We start from the raw sequence: 21,282 nt of genomic DNA, 5'->3' as shown, positions 1-21,282 counted from the left end.
TGAAAGTGAAAGTTCCAATCTGTCTTAGAAATCTGAGCTGTGATCGACTAGTCGGGGCTGAGGACTCAGATCTGGGCTCTACTCTATACACTGAGCACTTACAGGACACAAGTACTGAATCCGCGGAGAGAAGAGGAAATTTTACCTGTTTTCATAATTATATACAGTATATAAATAATAGAAAAATGGATCATTCGTGAAATAGAGGAGAATAGTTTACAGCCATGTCAAATGTTTAAATCCTACTATGAACGGATATGAAATAAATGAGTCCTGTGTATGTTGGTAATCATAGTGAATCATTGTTAAAAAATGAATACAATTATGTAATTAACCACTTAAGGACCAGAAGGATTTTCCCCCTTAACCACTTCAGCCCCGGAAGATTTGGCTGCTCAATGACCAGGCCATTTTTTGCGATACGGCGCTGCGTCGCTTTAGCTGACAATTGCGCGGTCGTTGCGAAGATGTACCCAAACAAAATTGATGAGCTTTCTTTTGGTGGTATTCGATCACCTCTGCGGGTTGTTTTTTTTTTTTTTTTGCGCTATAATTGTGAAAAAAAACCCCAATATTTTTTACTTTTTGCTATAATAAATATCCCCCAAAAAATGTAAAAGAACTAATTTCTTCATCAGTTTAGGCCAATATGTATTCTACTACATATTTTTGGTAAAAAAAAATCGCAATAAGCGTATGTTGATTGGTTTGCGCAAAAGTTATAGCGTCTACAAAATAGGCAATAAATTTATGTCATTTTTATTATTATTTTTTTTACAAGTAATGGCAAGCGATTTTTAGCGGGGCTGCGACATTGCGGCGGACTGATCGGACACTTTTGACACTTTTTTAGGACCAGTGACATTTATACAGCGATCAGTGCTAAAAATAGCCACTGATTACTGTATAAATCTCACTCGCAGGGAAGGAGTTAACACTGGGGGGCGATCAAGGGGTTAAGTGTTCCCTAGGAAGGTGTTTCTAACTGGGGAGGGCAGTGTAGAGACTGGGGGAGGAGACAGATCGCTGTTCCCAATCACTAGGGACAGACGATCTGTCTAACCTCCCCTGACAGAACGGGGATCTGTCTGTTTAAATTGACAGATCCCCGTTCTGTCAATGTAAACAGACAGGTGGCCGGCGGACATCACAGCCGCCAGCCACGCACATTGGCTCCGGCATCGTGAAGTGAACAACATACCATGACAGTGATTCGCCCAGGACAGCCAACCTGCCGCAGTATAACTGCGGTGGCTGGTCTCTAAGTGGTTAAAAAGTGTACTTTAATTATTTATGCATCGATCTTCAGTTTCAATGCACACATGTCGTTTTTACAGCTGCTTTTAGCGGGGTCAGACATTTTTTTTTACAGCTTCAAAACGCCTCTCCGTGTTATTCTATGTGTCCACGCACACATAGCTTTTAGGAGCTGTAAGTGGCATAGGTGTTTTCAAGCTGTAAAAAAAAAACCCAGGGTGTTTTTTTTAACGCCCTGTGTGCATGAGGCCATAATCTGCATGGGATAATAAAGTAATAAATCAGTTGTATTGTGAAGATGATGTTCGTCTATGAGCATCTTACTGTACTCACTGCTAACCCTTGATTGCTCAGCTTTGTATCTGGACAATCATATTGAGTCTCCATAGAAGGTTCCACTGAGATTTAAACTCAGATTGTTGGATTCAAAGTTACACGATGGAACAGAAATGATCGGTGAGACCCCAAAGAAGGTGCCACCAAGATATAAACTTAGATTGCTGGATTCAAAGTTCAGAGTACTAACCATTACACCATGGAACAGAAATGATCGGTGAGTCACCAAAGAAGGTGCCACCAAGATATAAACTTAGATTTCTGTATTCAGAATGCTAACCATTACACCATGGAACAGAAATGATTGGTGAGTTACCAAAGAATTTGCCACCAAGATATAAACTTAGATTGCTGGATTCGAAGTTCAGCGTGCTAACCATTACACTATGGAACAGAAATGACCGGTGAGTCTCCAAAGAAGGCCCCACCAAGATTTAAACTCAGATTGCTGGATTCAAAGTCTAGAGTGCTACCCATTACACCATGGAACAGAAATGACCAGTGAGTCACCAAAGAAGGTGCCACCAAGATACAAACTTAGATTGCTGGATTCAAAGTTCAGCATGCTAACCATTACACTATGGAACAGAAATGACCGGTGAGTCTCCAAAGAAGGCCCCACCAAGATTTAAACTTAGATTGCTGGATTCAAAGTTTAGAGTGCTACCCATTACACCATGGAACAGAAATGACCAGTGAGTCACCAAAGAAGGTGCCACCAAGATACAAACTTAGATTGCTGGATTCAAAGTTCAGAGTGCTAACCATTACACCATGGAACAGAAGTGACTGGTGAGTCTCCAAAGAAGGTCCCACCGACATTTAAACTTAGATTGCTTAATTTAAAGCCCAGAGTGTTAACCGTTACACCATGGAACAGAAATGACCATTGAGTCACCAAAGAAGGTGCCACCAAGATAAAAACTTAGATTGCTGGATTCAAAGTCCAGAGTGCTAACTATTACACCATGGAACAGAAATGACCGGTGAGTGTCCAAAGAAGGTCCCACTGAGATTTAAACTCAGATTGCTGGATTCAAAATCCAGAGTGCTAACCATTACACCATGAAACAGAAATGATCGGTGAGTTACCAAAGAAGGTGCCACCAAGATATAAACTTAGATTGCTGGATTCAAAGTCCAGAGTGCTACCCATTACACCATGGAACAGAAATGACTGGTGAGTCTCCAAAGAAGGTCCCACTGACATTTAAACTCAGATTGCTGGATTCAAAATCCAGAGTGCTAACCATTACACCATGAAACAGAAATGATCGGTGAGTTACCAAAGAAGGTGCCACCAAGATATAAACTTAGATTGCTGGATTCAAAGTCCAGAGTGCTACCCATTACACCATGGAACAGAAATGATCGGTGAGTCTCCAAAGAAGGTCCCACTGACATTTAAACTCAGGTTGCTGGATTTAAAGCCCAGAGTGTTAACCGTTACACCATGGAACAGAAATGACCGGTGAGTTACCAAAGAAGGTGCCACCAAGATATAAACTTAGATTGCTGTATTCAGAATGCTAACCATTACACCATGGAACAGAAATGATTGGTGAGTTACCAAAGAATTTGCCACCAAGTTATAAACTTAGATTGCTGGATTCAAAGTCCAGAGTGCTAACCGTTACATCATGGAACAAAAATGACCAGTGAGTCTCCAAAGAAGGCCCCACCTAGATTTAAACTCAGATTGCTGGATTCAAAGTCTAGAACGCTAACTATTACACCAGGGGTAGGGAAACTGCAGCCCTTCTGCTGTTGCAGAACTACAAGTCCCATTATGTCTCTGCTAGTCATGCTTGTGACTATCAGTCTTGCAATGCCTCATGAGACTTCTAGTCCTACAACAGCCTGCTTACAGAAATAACTGGAGAGCATCCAAAGAAGTTTCCACTGAGATTTTAATTCCAATATTTTTTTATTGTTTTGAAGGAATCACACTTTATAAGTTTCTTTTTAATTCCAATATTTTTTTATTGTTTTGAAGGAATCACACTTTATAAGTTTCCACTGAGATTTTAACTCAATTCACTGGAATCAAAGCCCAGGGTGCTAACCATTACATCAGGGAACCCTCCGGTCTAATGGTTTGCATTTTTAAAGTGGAAGTCCATGCTAAAACTAAAATCCCTGCATCTATAGCCACCAACATTCTAACACTGACCTATCCAGCCCTGTAAATAAGAAAATCGGTATACATTCCTTTTTTGAAGGCGATCCGACCTGATTTCCAGCGGCAGAAGCTCTGCTGAGTACACGTCCGACAACGGCGGTGAAATGAATGGGGGAGTGATGTCACCCATAGACTTACAATGGGGCTTCCGTTGTCAGACGTGTCCTCTGCACCCGCCTCCTCAGCTGACAGCTCAGTGTGGGATCGGAGCTTCCACTGCTAGAGATCGGGTCGGATCCCCTGTAGAAAAGGTATGTCTATTGATTTTTTTCTTTACAGGGCTAGATAGGATAATTTTAGAATGTTGGTGGCTGTAGATGCAGGGATTTTAGTTTTAGCACGGACTTCCACTTTAAAAATGCTAAATACTTTAAATAATATGCCCGTGGGTGTGCACATCTGTGCGATGTATACAACCTACTACAGCAACACGGATATTTACAAAGATAAAAAAATGCTGTTTGTATTATTGGCAAAATGTCAATTCCCAGCCTCTTATTTCTGAGTATCAACAAAATGATGGAACGTAATGTAGACTGCGTTATTTATATTCAACACAAGGTGGTGATCTCACGTATTGTCAGTGGAACGCAAAACCAGGAAGTGATGTCAGGTACAGACAGGAAGTGATGTCAGAGTATAAACAAGAAGTTCCAGGTGAGAGGTGAGTCGGGAGGAAGTAGAGAGGAGACATTGCTGGATCTGGCAGAGGAGGTAATAAGATCTTATTTTATATTTACACCCAGTAATCCCCCCGTCATGTCCGTCCTCTTCCTCCATAGTCACTGTGATGCCTCCTATGCTTTATAGACCAGCTACATCCTAAATATAGAGCCATTTATCCAACTGTCTATCCAGAACCTCTGGTTTATAGATCAGATACATCCTAAAAATAGAACCATTTATCCAACTGTCCATCCAGAGCCTCTGGTTTATAGACCAGATACATCCTAAATATAGAACCATTTATCCAACTGTCTATCCAGAGCCTCTGGTTTATAGACCAGATACATCCTAAATATAGAGCCATTTACCAAACTGTCCATCCAGAGCCTCTGGTTTATAGACCGGATACATCCTAAATATAGAACCATTTATCCAACTGTCCATCCAGAGCCTCTGGTTTATAGACCGGATACATCCTAAATATAGAACCATTTATCCAACTGTCCATCCAGAGCCTCTGGTTTATAGACCAGATACATCCTAAATATAGAGCCATTTACCAAACTGTCCATCCAGAGCCTCTGGTTTATAGACCGGATACATCCTAAATATAGAACCATTTATCCAACTGTCCATCCAGAGCCTCTGGTTTATAGACCAGATACATCCTAAATATAGAGCCATTTACCAAACTGTCCATCCAGAGCCTCTGGTTTATAGACCGGATACATCCTAAATATAGAACCATTTATCCAACTGTCCATCCAGAGCCTCTGGTTTATAGACCAGATACATCCTAAATATAGAACCATTTATCCAACTGTCCATCCAGAGCCTCTGGTTCATAGCCACAGTCTTGAGATGCAGGGTCTATCTGAGTCAGTCACCCTCATACTCTTAGAGGATAGGAAATCAACATCTTCTGAAGTCTACCATCATACTTGGAAGGCCTGTTTATTTGGTACAGGTTGAGGAGCGTTCATCCTGGATGGCCTGTGGGATGCATTCTGTTTTTTCTCCAGTTTGGTCTGGGTCAGAATTTGGCCTTGAGTACCATTGAAGGACAAATCTTGGCCTAGGCCAGTGATGGTGAACCTTGGCACTACATTTCCCATGATGCTCATGCACTCTGCAGTGTAGTTGAGCATCATGGGAAATGTAGTTCCAAAACATCTGTGGTGCCGAGGTTCGCCATCACTGGCCTAGGCTATTCTTTTTCAGTGACCTTTGTTCTCTCGCTCTCTAGTTAAGGCCTTTGTTCAGGGTGTCACGTAAATATCTCCCCCTGTATGTTTTCCTGTGTCCCCTTGGAAGTTTAATCTGGTTCTTGTGGTTCTTCAGAAGCTGCCTTTTGAACCTGTTACAATATTCCTTTATCTAACCTCACTTGCAAGGTGGCCTTTCTTGTTGCTACCACCTTTGCATGGAAGGTCTCTGAGTTAGCAGCCTTGTCCTGTAAGGAGAACTTCTGAGTTTTGGTGAAGAACGAGGCTAAAGTATCCTTCCTCCCAGAGGTGGTCTCTTCTTTCCACCTCAACCAGGACATTGTCCTTCCTTTCTTATGTCCTCCTTTCCACTGTCTAGCTCTTTGTCAGTTTTTACCTGGGGTTATATCAGGGGATGTTCCTGCAGCCTGTATATAACTCAATGGTAATGACTACAAATCCTGTATCATATACTCCAAAGAAATTGATTTTACTGGTAAATCAACAATCCTATTTTTCTGTTCATAGTTTTGTTGTGCCTGGACCCAAGATTATGCCTTCCAAGGTCTTGCTCGTGTTAGATGTTCCTGAGATTATGGCAGTGTGACACTTTCTGGAGACGATGCTGGTGTGATTCTCTTCGAAGACTATGGCAGTGTCACACTCTCCGTAGACTATGGCAGTGTCACGCTCCCCTTAGACTATGGCAGTGTCACGCTCTCTGTAGACTATGGCAGTGTCACGCTTCCCGTAGACTATGGCAGTGTCACGCTCTCCGTAGACTATGGCAGTGTCACGCTCTCCGTAGACTATGGCAGGGCCACGATCCCCGTAGACTATGGCAGTGTCACGCTCTCTGTAGACTATGGCAGTGTCACGCTCCCCATAGATTATGGCAGTGTCACGCTCTCCGTAGACTATGGCAGGGCCACGATCCCTGTAGACTATGGCAGGGCCACGATCCCCGTAGACTATGGCAGTGTCACGCTCCCCATAGACTATGGCAGTGTCACGCTCTTCGTAGGCTATGTCAGTGTCACGCTCCCCGTAGGCTATGGCAGTGTCACGCTCCCCGTAGACTATGGCAGTGTCACGCTCTCTGTAGACTATGGCAGTGTCACACTCCCCGTAGGCTATGGCAGTGTCACGCTCTCCGTAGACTATGGCAGTGTCACGCTTCCCGTAGACTATGGCAGTGTCACGCTCTCCGTAGACTATGGCAGTGTCACGCTCTCCGTAGACTATGGCAGGGCCACGATCCCCGTAGACTATGGCAGTGTCACGCTCTCTGTAGACTATGGCAGTGTCACGCTCCCCATAGACTATGGCAGTGTCACGCTCTCCGTAGACTATGGCAGGGCCACGATCCCTGTAGACTATGGCAGGGCCACAATCCCCGTAGACTATGGCAGTGTCACGCTCTCCGTAGACTATGGCAGTGTCACGCTCCCCATAGACTATGGCAGTGTCACGCTCTTCGTAGGCTATGTCAGTGTCACGCTCCCCGTAGGCTATGGCAGTGTCACGCTCCCCGTAGACTATGGCAGTGCCACGCTCCCCGTAGACTATGGCAGTGCCACGCTCCCCGTAGACTATGGCAGTGCCACGCTCCCCGTAGACTATGGCAGTGCCACGCTCCCCGTAGACTATGGCAGTGCCACGCTCCCCGTAGACTATGGCAGTGTCACGCTCCTGGTAGACTATGGCAGTGTCACGCTCCCCGTAGACTATGGCAGTGTCACGCTCCTGGTAGACTATGCCAGTGTCACGCTCTCAGGAGACTAGGCCTGAGCCTCGTTCTCCTCGGACTTTATCAGTGCTACACCTATCTGTTATCCTGTTAGCTTTGACTTCCTTCGAGGAATTCTCCCAATCTGACTTTCTGCAATCTAGAATCTTAGATTCTGATATTTCTGATTTTTTATCGTTCTCAGTTTGTGAACTTTTTCACGCTATGTCTGAAGCTTCGGTTGTACACTTAGCTATCTTTCCTTTAACAAAAATAATTTTTTTGGGCATCCTTTTTAGTTTCAGAGAGGTCTAAGTGCTACCGATTATTTTCCTGTGTGCACAGATGCTACTTTTGCCCAAATATGTTTGGATACTCTGTATGACCAGACTTGCCCAGGTGTCCTGGCGAGCCCTAGACCTGACCATTCCAGAAAGAGTGTCATGACCTGAACCTGGTGACTTGCTTCTCAGTTACAGTTGGATCCCAGTTGCTGCCAATCCCACGATCCATCTTTAGAAGGACACAAGGATCTCTACAAGGACGTCATGATGGAGAATCAGCCGCCCCTCACATCACCGGGTAAGAGGAGACTTTATTGTAAAGGAGAGAGCAGTACGGAGGGTCCACCTAGATCCCCCATCATCTGATAAACACATAGAAACAATGTATTCAGTCAGTGTGTGTGTTTCCTACAGATGGATCCAGTAATGGGAACCCACCAGAGAGATGTCCCCGTCCTCTGTATTCCCGGGATTCCACACAGGAAGGTCACACCATCCCTCACCATCATCAGGTAGATGAGGAACAATCACTGGTAGTTATGATTTTTATACAAGCATATGTGTTACAATGAATGTCTTATTATATATTTAGAGTGGAGACCTCGGGGATGATAATATTGTTGTTAAAGAAGAGTATAAAGATGAGGATGAGGAGTATGGAGTAATAAAGGAGCTTTCTGAAGGACACAAGGATCTCTACAAAGATACTATGATGAATCCGTCTACTAACAGGAACCCGCCAGAGAGATTTCCCCGTCCTCTGTATTCCCAGGATTCTACACACGAAGATCACACCATCCCTCACCATCATCAGGTAGGCGGGACGGAGTTTGTAGACCTAAAAATGTATTCTAAGCAATGAGAGAACGTTCTTCTATGTAATCTCTTCTTGTTCCTTATTACAAATGTATTTTGTCATCTTTGGGGGTTTAGTGGGAAGAACTGAAGGACATCAAAGTTGAGGTGAAAGAAGAAGAAGAAGAAGAAGAGACGTTGGTGAGTGAAGTGGATAAGGGGGGTCTTCCGTGTTCTTGGTATTTCACACAGGAAGATCATACATTGGGATGTGCCGATAAACATATGTATGTTCCTGTTCATCGAGAGCCGAGCATCATATATAGAAGTGGTATTTCCACCACTTCTATACATGACAGCTTCCTGCTGACACTGGTTCCTAAGGAAGCAGCGGGTGCCTGCACCTACTGTGTCCCTAGCAACCACTGACATCACCAGGATTCCCTGCCATTTAAGCAAAGAGGCAGGTGCAGCAGTGACATCATTGCGGACAATGATGTCACTACTATACCCACCCATTCCCTTATATAGCTCATGGCAGCTCAGGAAGCTGCCATTTGGCTAGTAGTATCAATGGGATCAGACTTTTTTTGGACGTGTCAAACATTTGGGTGTCTTTATTTCTAGGTTACATGTGCTTTTTTGTTTTGTGAATGAGTAGGGGTACTAAATACCTCTAGTCATTCACATGGGGAAGGGGGGTGGTATCTTGGGGCCCTCTTATTATTAATGGGGTATTTGAAATTCCGATAAGCCCCCCCACCCACAGACCCCCACAACCATTGGCCAGGGTTGTGGGGAAGAGGCCCTTGTTGCCTTCATCAGCGTGGGGACAAGGTGCTTTGCCAGTATGGCACCCCCCATGTTCCCCCCCCCATGTTGAGGGCATGTTACCTTGTATGGATGAGGAAGTAGGTAGGCCCACTCTTGTCCCCCCCCCCCATCCCCTTTTATGACCAGCCAGGCTGTGTGCTCAAATTAAAGGTCTAGTTTGGATCTATAGGGGGACCTCAGCCATTTTATTACCCCTTTAAAATGTTTTTAAAAGCTTTATCATCTTTGGGGTTTAGGACGAAGAACTGAAATACATCAAAGTTGAGATTAAAGAGGAAGAAGATGAGACGTTGGTGAGCGGAGATGAACCATTTATGGAGGAGGATGAGATGATTATGGAAAGGAAACAGGAGGGATCTTCTTTTTTTATTGACAAAAGTAAGTAATAAACACCAAAAGTAGGAAAAGTTCAAAGGTTGAAAGAGATGTGGATCAAGAGTGTTCACTCCAAAGGGAAAAATTAAAAAGCAAACCCAAACATACAGCAGGTCCAAATGAAGGTGGGAAAACGCATAGAACTTGGCCCAGCTAGGATGATAGATTTCTTTCTTGATCTAAAAGGCAATCTTATAGCTCCCAGAATCCAAATTCTTCATGGCTTTTCCAGGAAATGTTGCTAGTCATGTACATTTGTATTTACAAACACATCCAGTCAGATTTTAAAAGTAATATACTAAGTCCAGTAGACCAAGTTCCTTTGGAAGACTATTAAACATTTTCACAGTTTTTACCAAAAAAGAATCCTTTCCATATATAGAAATAAACCTTTTTTTTTTCCATTTTCCATTTAATCATACACTGAATATTATGTGTGGCCTTGAGTGGTGTCAGTAACCATTCTTGAAGACCTCCTGTATCTAGTACCTACTGTACACCATATGAGTGGTCCATCCCATGTTCTTCAGTATGTTGTCATGTTTCCAAGAGATGAGGTGGAGGAAGGTCTATCTCCATTCTCAGTTACAAAGTCATCAATGTACAAATCTCAATATTAAGTGCCACTCTTTAGTGATGTCAGTAACCATCCTTGAAGACCTCCTATATCTAGTACCTGCTGTGCACCATATGAGTGGTCCATCCCATGTTCTTCAGTATGTTGTCATGTTTCCATAGGATGAGGTGAAGGAAGGTCCATTTCCATTCTCACAGTTACAATGTTATCAATGTACAAATCAAAATATTATGTGCCGCTCTTTAGTGGTGTCAGTAAACTTCCTTGAAGAACTTCTATATCTAGTACCTGCTGTACACCATATGAGTGGTCCATCCCATGTTCTTCAGCATGTTGTCATGTTTCCATAGGATCAGGTGGAAAAAAGTCAATTTCCATTCTCAGTTACAATGTACAAATCTAAATATTAGGTGGCACTCTTTTAGTGATGTCAGTAACCATCCTTGAAGGCCTCCTATATCTAGTACCTACTGTACACCTCATGAGTGGGCCATCCCATATTCTTCACTATGTTGTCATGTTTCCATAGGATGAGGTGGAGGAAGGTCCATTTCCATTCTCACAGTTACAATGTTATCAGTGTACAAATCATGTTATCAATGTACCATTCTAACAGTTCCAGTGTCATCAATAAACCTAGTATCTGGTGGAGGGAGGCCCATCTCCATTCTTACAGTTCCAATGTCATCAATGTACCTAGTATCTGGTGGGGGGAGGCCCATCTCCATTCTCACAGTTCCAATGTCATCAATGTACCTAGTATCTGGTGGAGGAAGATCCATCTCCATTTTCACAGTTCCAGTGTCATCAATGTACCTAGTATCTGGTAGAGGGAGGCCCATCTCCATTTTCACAGTTCCAGTGTCATCAATGTACCTAGTATCTGGTAGAGGGAGGCCCATCTCCATTCTCACAGTTCCAGTGTCATCAATGTACCTAGTATCTGGTGGAGGGAGGTCCATCTCCATTCTCACAGTTCCAATGTCATCAATGTACCTAGTATCTGGTGGAGGAAGATCCATCTCCATTCTCACACTTCCAGTGTCATCAATGTACCTAGTATCTGGTGGGGGGAGGCCCATCTCCATTCTCACAGTTCCAGTGTCATCAATGTACCTAGTATCTGGTGGAGGGAGGCCCATCTCCATTCTCACAGTTCCAGTGTCATCAATGTACCTAGTATCTAGTGGGGGGAGGCCCATCTCCATTCTCACAGTTCCAGTGTCATCAATGTACCTAGTATCTGGTGGGGGGAGGCCCATCTCCATTCTCACAGTTCCAGTGTCATCAATGTACCTAGTATCTGGTAGAGGAAGATCCATCTCCATTCTCACAGTTCCAGTGTCATCAATGTACCTAGTATCTAGTGGGGGGAGGCCCATCTCCATTCTCACAGTTCCAATGTCATCAATGTACCTAGTATCTGGTGGAGGAAGATCCATCTCCATTCTCACACTTCCAGTGTCATCAATGTACCTAGTATCTGGTGGGGGGAGGCCCATCTCCATTCTCACAGTTCCAGTGTCATCAATGTACCTAGTATCTGGTGGAGGGAGGCCCATCACCATTCTCACAGTTCCAATGTCCTCAATGTACCTAGTATATGGTGGAGGGAGGCCCATCTCCATTCTCACAGTTCCAGTGTCATCAATGTACCTAGTATCTGGTGGAGGGAGGCCCATCTCCATTCTCACAGTTCCAGTGTCATCAATGTACCTAGTATCTGGTGGAGGGAGGCCCATCTCCATTCTCACAGTTCCAATGTCCTCAATGTACCTAGTATCTGGTGGAGGGAGGCCCATCTCCATTCTCACAGTTCCAATGTCCTCAATGTACCTAGTATCTGGTGGAGGGAGGCCCATCTCCATTCTCACAGTTCCAGTGTCATCAATGTACCTAGTATCTAGTGGGGGGAGGCCCATCTCCATTCTCACAGTTCCAATGTCATCAATGTACCTAGTATCTGGTGGAGGAAGATCCATCTCCATTCTCACAGTTCCAATGTCATCAATGTACCTAGTATCTGGTGGAGGAAGATCCATCTCCATTCTCACAGTTCCAATGTCATCAATGTACCTAGTATCTGGTGGAGGAAGATCCATCTCCACTCTCACAGTTCCAGTGTCATCAATGTACAAAAAAATTCATAAAAACCTGTACCAGATCCTTAATTCAAGCATGCAGCCTGACTGGCCAGGGGAGCGGGGGGAGGAGTTCTGTTTCTGAACCATAGCAGGCCACATGCCCTCAACACGGCAACCAGGGCCCCCACTCCTCCCTGGCAAAGCACCTTTTCCCCAGGTTGATTAGGACAAGGGCCTCTTCCTCATAACCCTGGCCCAGTGGTTGTGGGGGTCCAAGTTCAGGGGGCTTATTGAAATATGGAAGTCCCATAATAAATAACTAACCTTCAGACTGAACACTTAGCTCTTCTGTGGTCATCAAGGCACAAATCCAGTTATTCGGTGTGGTTTGGGTGTATTGTATCCTTAATCTGGTTTGTATTGGTAGTTTGGTGTAATGATGGCCCCCCCAATTCCATGCTGGAGCTCCGAGAGACTTCTTAGTGCCGGACCAACATATATGACTCCTGAATGTAAGACCTCGAAAAAAATTGTTTTCATTTTTGAAAAATTGTTTTCTTACAGATGGACGCTTTGTTCTGAATTCCTCGGAGGGAGATCCAATTTTATCTCCAGGTTTGAAGGCAGAAGATGATGAGATCACACAATGTTCTCCAGGAGAAGATCCCATTACTCCAACCGCACATCACAGACCTTACCATCTGGAGGGATCAATGGGTCCTTCTAATCCTGAGGGATCTTCTAAGCTTTCCCGAACTATGACTTCAGATGTCCATCTAAGATCAATGGGGCCTTCTAATTCTGAGGGATCTTCTAAGCTTTCCCGTACTATGACTTCTCACAGTGCGGGTCAATCAACACATCCATCCAATCCCATGAAGCCTTCTTCATTTGATGGAGGTCACACAGGAGAGCCTTCATTGTCATCTTTAGATTGCGATAAGTATCACCCTAATAACACAGCATTACCGAAACAGCATAAAAGCTGTTCACAGTGCGGGAAATGTTTCACAGGTATAGGACACCTTCTTATACACCAGAGAATTCACACGGGCGAGCGTCCTTATTCGTGTTCGGAGTGCGGGAAATGTTTCACTCAGAAACAACACTTTCTTATACACCAGAGAAGTCACACAGGCGACCGCCCTTACTCGTGTTCAGAGTGCGGGAAAGGTTTCTCCGAAAAGGGGAGACTTATCAGACACCAGAGAATTCACACGGGCGAGCGTCCTTATTCATGTTCGGAGTGCGGGAAAAGCTTCAGTCAGAAAGAGGGCCTTCTCAGACACCAAAGGACTCACACCGACGAGCGTCCTTTTTCGTGTTCGGAGTGCGGGAAGAGTTTCGGGGCGATAAAGCACCTGCGCGTACACCAGAGAAGCCACACGGGGGAGCGCCCTTATTCATGTGAAGAGTGCGGGAAAAGCTTCACCCAGAAAGGAAGTCTTCACACCCACCAGAGAATTCACACAGGAGAACGTCCTTATTCGTGTCCAGAGTGCGGGAAGTGTTTCCCTAAGAAAGGAAATCTAAATCAACACCAGAAAGTTCACACGGGCGAGCGCCCGTACCCGTGTTCCCAGTGCGGGAAAAGTTTCAAGCACAAAAACGAACTTATTACACACCAGAGAATTCACACCGGGGAGCGCCCTTATTCGTGTTCAGAGTGCGGGAAATGCTTCACTCGGAATACGAACCTTATCAAACACCAGAAAAGCCACAAGTGTTCTCACTCGTGTTCAGAGTGCGGGAAAAGTTTCCCTGAGAAAGAAAGTCTAACTGAACACCAGAGATGTCACACGGAGGCGTGTTCTTGATCGTGTTCACAGTGCGGGAAATGTTTAAAAGCGGAAAAAGATCACTTCTTGCCCACCGGAGGGTTCCCGTGGATAAAAGCCCTTTTTCGTGTACAGAGTGCGGGAAAGGTATCATTCGCATAGGAAAGCATTGGTAATCACCAGAAAACCCTCACAGGCGAGCGTCCTTTCTCATGCACAGGGTGTGGGAAACTGTGCCGGGACAAGGTCACCTAGAGCCCAGAGGTGAACATGCCAACCTGCCCCCCCCCCCAAGATTTATGAGCATTATGTGTCAGCAAAAATCCCCCCCCCATAAAAAACTTAAGTAGGGCCGGGACAAGGGTGGGCAGAAGGGGGGCGCTCCGGGCACTGAGGTATCATGTGAGGGGGGGCACCATGAGGAGATTGAGGGGAAGGGATTTGTGTTGGAGGGGGTAATTTAGGGGGCTGGCTGGAGGTAAGAATTGTCTTGGGAGGGGAAATTTGGGGGGGGGGGGGGTGGTGATTTGTGTTGGGAGGGGGGGCTTGTGCTACAAGACGTAATCTAGTAGAGGGGGGTGGGATTTGTGCTGGGGGGAATTTTTTTTTCTTTTCTGGGGGGTGTACTAGGGGGGTATTTATTCTAGGAGGGGATTTTTTTTTTTTTCTGGGGGGGGGGGGTTGTGCTGGGAGGGGTGAAAGATTTGTGTTTGGAAGGGAAATTTCAGGGGCTAGGTGGTGGTTATTTTTGGGGAAGGATTTGTGATGGGGGCATATGAGGAGAGAGGATTTAAACTGGGGGGAAAATATTTGTGCTGGGAGGGGGTATTTTAGCAGGGGGGTGGATTTGCACTGGGAGCAGATTAGCGCTCCATTTTTCTGAGGGGGAGGAGATTTTTGCTGACACATTATGCTCCCACATCTTGGGCTGGGGGGGGCTGCTGATGACCTTGTCCCGGCACTGCCCCTGAGCATAAATCCCCCCTTCTCCCAGTACAAATATGCCCCCCTGCTGAAATCCCCCCCTCCCAGTACAAATCTTGGCTCCCATCCCCCCCTGTTTAAATGCTCTCTCCCCATATGCCCCCCATCACAAATACTGCCCCAAAAATAACCCTGCCTCCCCTCCTAGACCCTCAAGTGTCCCCTCAGAGCACAAATCCACCCCCCCCACTGCAAATTCCCTTTCCCAGCACAAATTCCCCTCCCCCAATCCTTCATCCTAGCACAAATCCCCCCTCCCCCAAAAAATCCTCTCCTAGCACAAATCCTCTTCCCCCTCCCAACACAAATCACCCCCTGCCCAAATTTCCCCCCCATCCCTCCTCCCAACACAAATTACCCCCCCCCCCCAAATTTCCCCTCCTAAAACAATTCTTACCCCCTAAATTCCCCCTTCCAACACAAATCTTCTCCCCACAAACTCTTCGTGGAGGGAAGACATCCTCTTCCCCCCATTCCTCCTCCCAACACAAATTACCCCCCCCCCCTACCAAATTTCCACTCCTCAAACAATTCTTACCCCCTAAATCCCCCCTTCCAACACAAATCCCCTCCCCACAAACTCCTCGTGGGGGGAAGACATCCTCTTCTTCCCATCCCCCCTCCCAACACAAATTACACCCACCAAATTTCCCCTCCTAAAACAATTCTTACCACCTGTCACCTCCTAAATTCCCCCTTCCAACACAAATCCCCTCCCCCAATTTCCTTGTGGTGCCCTCCCACCTCACATGATACCACAGTGCCCGGGGGGCAGCCGCCCCTCCTGCCACCCCTTGTCCCGGCCCTGGTGGGAAATGTTTTTTAATTCATAATATAGAGACAGCCCGCGTTTGTAGCACAACCCCCCCAAATCCCCCCTCCTAGCACAAATCTTCTTCCCCATCCCCACTCCCAACACAAATCACTCCCCCAAATTTCCTTTCCTAAAGCAATCCTCTATCCTAGCACAAATCCCCCCCCAAAAAAAAAATTCCTCTCCTACCACAAATATTCTTCCCCCTTCCCAACACAAATTACCCCCCCCCCCAATTTCCCCTCCTAAAACAATTCTTACCCCCTGCCACCTCCTAAATTCCCCCTTTCAACACCAATCCCCTCCCCTAATTTCCTCGTGATGTCCTCTTACCTCACATGATACCACAGTGCCCGGGGGGGCAGCCGCCCCTCCTGCCCACCCCTTGTCCTGACCCTGGTGGGAAATGTTTAATCTATAATGTAGACACAGCTCCTAAAACAATTCTTACCCCCTAAATTCCCCCTTCCAACACAAATTCCCCTCCCCACAAACTCCTCGTGGTGCCCCTCCCACCTCACATGAAACCACAGTCCCCAGGGCAGCCGCCCCTCCCCCCACCCCTTGTCCCGGCCCTGGTGGGAAATGTATTCATTTATAATGTAGACCTTCTCAAACATCAGAGACCCTGGACAACAAAAGGTTACTAGTTGCTGTTTTTGTATGTCACACAATATATGCGCAACAAATTTTCAATAAAATTTACATTCACATTCATTTTAATGCCCTCTAAGAAGACATAATACTCATTTGTTTAACAGAATATGAGTTTGCACCGAGCAAGAAGATACCAAACATGCCCAGTCCTAAAACTGAGCAGTCATCGGAAAAGGATACCCAAAGTTGTCCATTGGTGACAGATAACGGTGAATGATGAGCCTTGAATGATTACTTTCACTCTAGTGTGTGCAACCATACCTATAACGCATGGCGCAATAGTCATATGTGGGCGCCCTTAAGGTGCACGTTTTCATTCATTTGGGCATGTATGTGGGGAGGGGGGGCATGGGGACTTTAAAAAATTTGGGGGGATTTTTCAGATTATTCTACTTAATGTTTTGTAAAGGTTTTCATTTTGTCACGTTGTAAAATGTATTGCTATCACCAGAGGGCTGGTAAGCCCCATATGTGATGACGTAGGGCAGGTGACAGGTTCTCTTTAGGGTCTATTACAGTGGTCTCCAAACTTTAGTCCTCAGGCCAGATGCAGTGGCCCTTTGCTTGCCTTTACGAGGTCCTTGGGGCAATATTTCTCCCACTGATAGCAACCATGGGAAACTATTCCCTCCAATGACACCCATGATGGGGCACCATTCCTTCCATTGATATCAATAAAGTGGCGCCATTCCCTCCACTGATACCAATGAGGAGGCGCCATTCCTTCCACTGACACCAACGAGGAGGCACCATTCCTTCCACTGATACCAATGAAGAGGCGCCATTCCTTCCACTGATACCAATGAAGAGGCGCCATTCCTACCACTGATACCAATGAAGAGGCGCCATTCCCACCACTGATACCAATGAAGAGGCGCCATTCCTTCCACTGATACCAATGAAGAGGCGCCATTCCTTCCACTGATACCAATGAAGAGGCGCCATTCCTTCCACTGATACCAATGAAGAGGCACCATTCCTTCCACTGATACCAATGAAGAGGCGCCATTCCTTCCACTGATACCAATGAAGAGGCACCATTCCTTCCACTGATACCAATGAAGAGGCGCCATTCCTTCCACTGATACCAATGAAGAGGCGCCATTCCTTCCACTGATACCAATGAAGAGGCGCCATTCCTTCCACTGATACCAATGAAGAGGCACCATTCCTTCCACTGATACCAATGAAGAGGCGCCATTCCTTCCACTAATACCAATGAAGAGGCACCATTCCTTCCACTGATACCAATGAAGAGGCGCCATTCCTTCCACTGATACCAACGAAGAGGTGTCATTCCTTCCACTGATAGCAACCATGGGAAACTATTCCCTCCAATGACACCAATGAAGAGGCACCATTCCTTCCACTGACACCAATGAAAAGGTGCCATTCCTTCCACTGATACCAATGAAGAGGCACCATTCCTTCCACTGACACCAATGAAGAGGAATCATTCCTTCCACTGACACCAATGAAGAGGCATCATTCCTTCCACTGATACCAATGAAGTGGTGCCATTCCTTCCACTGATAGAAACCATGGGAAACTATTCCCTCCAATGACACCAATGAAGAGGCACCATTCCTTCCACTGACACCAATGAAGAGACGCCATTCCTTCCACTGATACCATTGAAGAGACGCCATTCCTTCCACTGATACCAATGAAGAGGCACCATTCCTCCCATTGATAGCAACCATGGGAAACTATTCCCTCCAATGACACCAATGAAGAGCCGATACCAACGATGGAGCACTATTACTCCTCCTCCTGACCACAGGCGCTATGTAAATTTTCTAACTCCCACTGAGAACCAAGCCTCAGGCGTTGTCTACTCCCACAGATGCCAATGCATTTTCTAATCCCACTGGCCCCCTAAAGCTTGAAGGACTGTAATTTGGCCATATGCTTAGCAAGTTTAGAGACCCCTGGTCTATTAGAGCCTTAATGTCACCTCTAAACTCCACTGAAGCTAATTAAGCACAGTGCTGCTTCTACCGTTGATGGCTCCGGGTGGCCAGGAGGGGCAGTATAGGATATATGGAGGGGATCAGGTTGAGAGCAGTGCCATCTACTGTAATAATACATGGCCAAATTTTGCCATACACAGAGAACCAAGGTATTATTAAATGTATTATTTTTAACAACATTTATACAAGATGTGATTTTGATTCAAGATTTTCTTCATTCTGTGGGATTGACTTATTTTAATTTTGTAAAATAAACAAGAAAGCTCTACACTTACAACATCGAATTCTATGTCCTTTTTTACAAATGACCATAATTCTTAGATGAATGGAATGTGCTCTGTTCATAAAGAGTCACTCATAAGTGTTTTTATTAGTGAGCTCTCAAAGAATGTAGCTTGGATTTTGGGGAATGTAATGTGGATGGTGGAGGAGAGCTGTCGGAGAATGTAGTGTGGATGGTGGAGGAGAGCTGTCGGAGAATGTAGTGTGGATGGTGGAGATCTGTCGGAGAATGTAGTGTGGATGGTGGGAGGAGAGCTGTCGGAGAATGTAGTGTGGATGGTGGAGGAGAGCTGTCGGAGAATGTAGTGTGGATGGTGGAGGAGAGCTGTCGGAGAATGTAGTGTGGATGGTGGAGGAGATCTCTCGGAGAATGTAGTGTGGATGGTGGAGGAGATCTGTCGGAGAATGTAGTGTGGATGGTGGAGAAGATCTGTCGGAGAATGTAGTGTGGATGGAGGAGGAGAGCTGTCGGAGAATGTAGTGTGGATGGTGGGAGGAGATCTGTCGGAGAGCGTAATGTGGATGGTGGAGGAGAGCTGTCGGAGAATGTAGTGTGGATGGTGGGAGGAGAGATGTCGGAGATTGTAACGTGGATGGTGGAGGAGATCTGTTGGAGAATGTAGTGTGGATGGTGGAGGAGATCTGTCGGAGAATGTAGTGTGGATGGTGGGAGGAGAGCTGTCGGAGAATGTAGTGTGGATGGTGGAGGAGAGCTGTCGGAGAATGTAGTGTGGATGGTGGAGGAGATCTGTCGGAGAATGTAGTGTGGATGGTGGAGGAGATCTGTCGGAGAATATAGTGAGGATGGTGGGAGGAGAGCTGTCGGAGAATGTAGTGTGGATGGTGGAGGAGGCCTTCAAGGACCTTCAGGCTTTCAAGGGGCACATCTAATTCCGTGACTACCTATCAGGTTATAGAGATCCTGGTGTACCACAATTGTAGAAGCACCACACAATGACCACATTTTGGAAAGCAGGTACCCTAGTGCTTGGTGACACATTACATCTGACTCTTGTGACTGGTGCTAGGTGGCTGGTGCTAGGTGGTGATTAGGACACTGTTTGTGGTTGACAGTAGTACCTGGTGACACTGTCACTGGCTCTAGGTGGTGTTCAGGATAATGTGGATGACACTGGTTCCTAGTAACACCGTGTCTGGTGCTAGGTGGGGATCAGTACACTGTTTGTGGTTGACACTGGTTTCTGGTGACACTGTTACTGGTTCCAAATGGTGATCAGGACAATGTGGGTGACACTTTATAGACCAGATACATCCTAATTATAGAACCATTTATCCAACTGTCCATCCAGAGACTCTGGTTTATAGACCATATACATCTCAAATACAGAACCATTTATCCAACTGTCCACTCAGAGCCTCTGGTTTATAGATCGGATACATCCTAAATATAGAACCATTTATCCAACTGTCCATCCAGAGCTTCTGCTTTCTAGACCGGATACATCCTAAATATAGAAGAGGCTTGACTCCTATGCCATTGGCCAGCAACCATAGCATTTTGTATTAGGTCCTGGGGGCAACCAAGTACAAGTAAACCTGCTTGCTTTAAAAGAATGGGGACTACTATCGGTGAAGCTTCACTTGCTAGTTATTAGAGGTGTGCATCTTCACTGGTCTCACGATTCGATTTGATTATCTGATCAATGATTCAATTTGATTCCGTAATGCATCACTATGCATCATGATTCCTGCCGATGGTTTCCATAAAAAAATTTAAAAAATTCAAGCATTTAGAAGAACTATTTTCTTTTTATTTTATCTGCTTTAAAAAACAAAAAGGACACTCTCTGCATGTAGCACGGACAGGAACAAAAGGATGGGAGAGTCTGACGATGGAGATGGAGGAATCCTCGGACAGGAACAGAAGGTTGGGGGAGTCTGGGGATGGAGAGGGAGGAATCCATGGACAGGGACAGAAGGATGGGAGAGTCTGACGATGGAGATGGAGGAATCCTCGGACAGGAACAGAAGGTTGGGGGAGTCTGGGGATGGAGAGGGAGGAATCCATGGACAGGGACAGAAGGATGGGAGAGTCTGGGGATGGAGGAATCCATGGGCAGGAACAGAAGGATGGGAGAGTCTGGGGATGGAAGAATTCATGGACAGGAACAGAAGGATGGGAGAGTCTGGGGATGGAGGAATCCATGGACAGAAACAGAAGGATGGGAGAGTCTGGGGATGGAGATGGGGAAATGCATGGACAGGAACAAAAGGATGGGGGAGTCTGGGGATGGAGATGGAGGAATCCTTGGACAGGAACAGAAGGTTGGGGGAGTCTGGGGATGGAGAGGGAGGAATCCATGGACAGGGACAGAAGGATGGGAGAGTCTGGGGATGGAGGAATCCATGGGCAGGAACAGAAGGATGGGAGAGTCTGGGGATGGAGGAATCCATGGACAAGAACAGAAGGATGGGAGAGTCTGGGGATGGAGGAATCCATGGGCAGGAA

General features: G+C 45.8%; 1 protein-coding gene across 1 annotated transcript in view; it reads left to right on the top strand.

Annotated features, from left to right (window-relative positions):
- The window catches only part of LOC141106790 (uncharacterized), a 41,859-nt gene that overhangs the window by 5,958 nt on the left and 14,619 nt on the right, over positions 1-21,282 (top strand). The window contains exons 3-9 of the mRNA XM_073597718.1: positions 6,249-7,395; positions 7,849-7,957; positions 8,074-8,171; positions 8,252-8,473; positions 8,593-8,655; positions 9,525-9,666; positions 12,889-14,040. Of these exons, the coding sequence (XP_073453819.1) occupies positions 6,249-7,395; positions 7,849-7,957; positions 8,074-8,171; positions 8,252-8,473; positions 8,593-8,655; positions 9,525-9,666; positions 12,889-14,040 (2,933 nt within the window). The remainder of the gene's footprint in view (positions 1-6,248; positions 7,396-7,848; positions 7,958-8,073; positions 8,172-8,251; positions 8,474-8,592; positions 8,656-9,524; positions 9,667-12,888; positions 14,041-21,282) is intronic.

This window comes from Aquarana catesbeiana, linkage group LG08, assembly GCF_042186555.1.
Source record: "Aquarana catesbeiana isolate 2022-GZ linkage group LG08, ASM4218655v1, whole genome shotgun sequence".
Classification (NCBI taxonomy): domain Eukaryota; kingdom Metazoa; phylum Chordata; class Amphibia; order Anura; family Ranidae; genus Aquarana; species Aquarana catesbeiana.
Note: the sequence above shows the minus strand (reverse complement) of the source record. Positions and strands in the feature narration are given on the sequence as shown.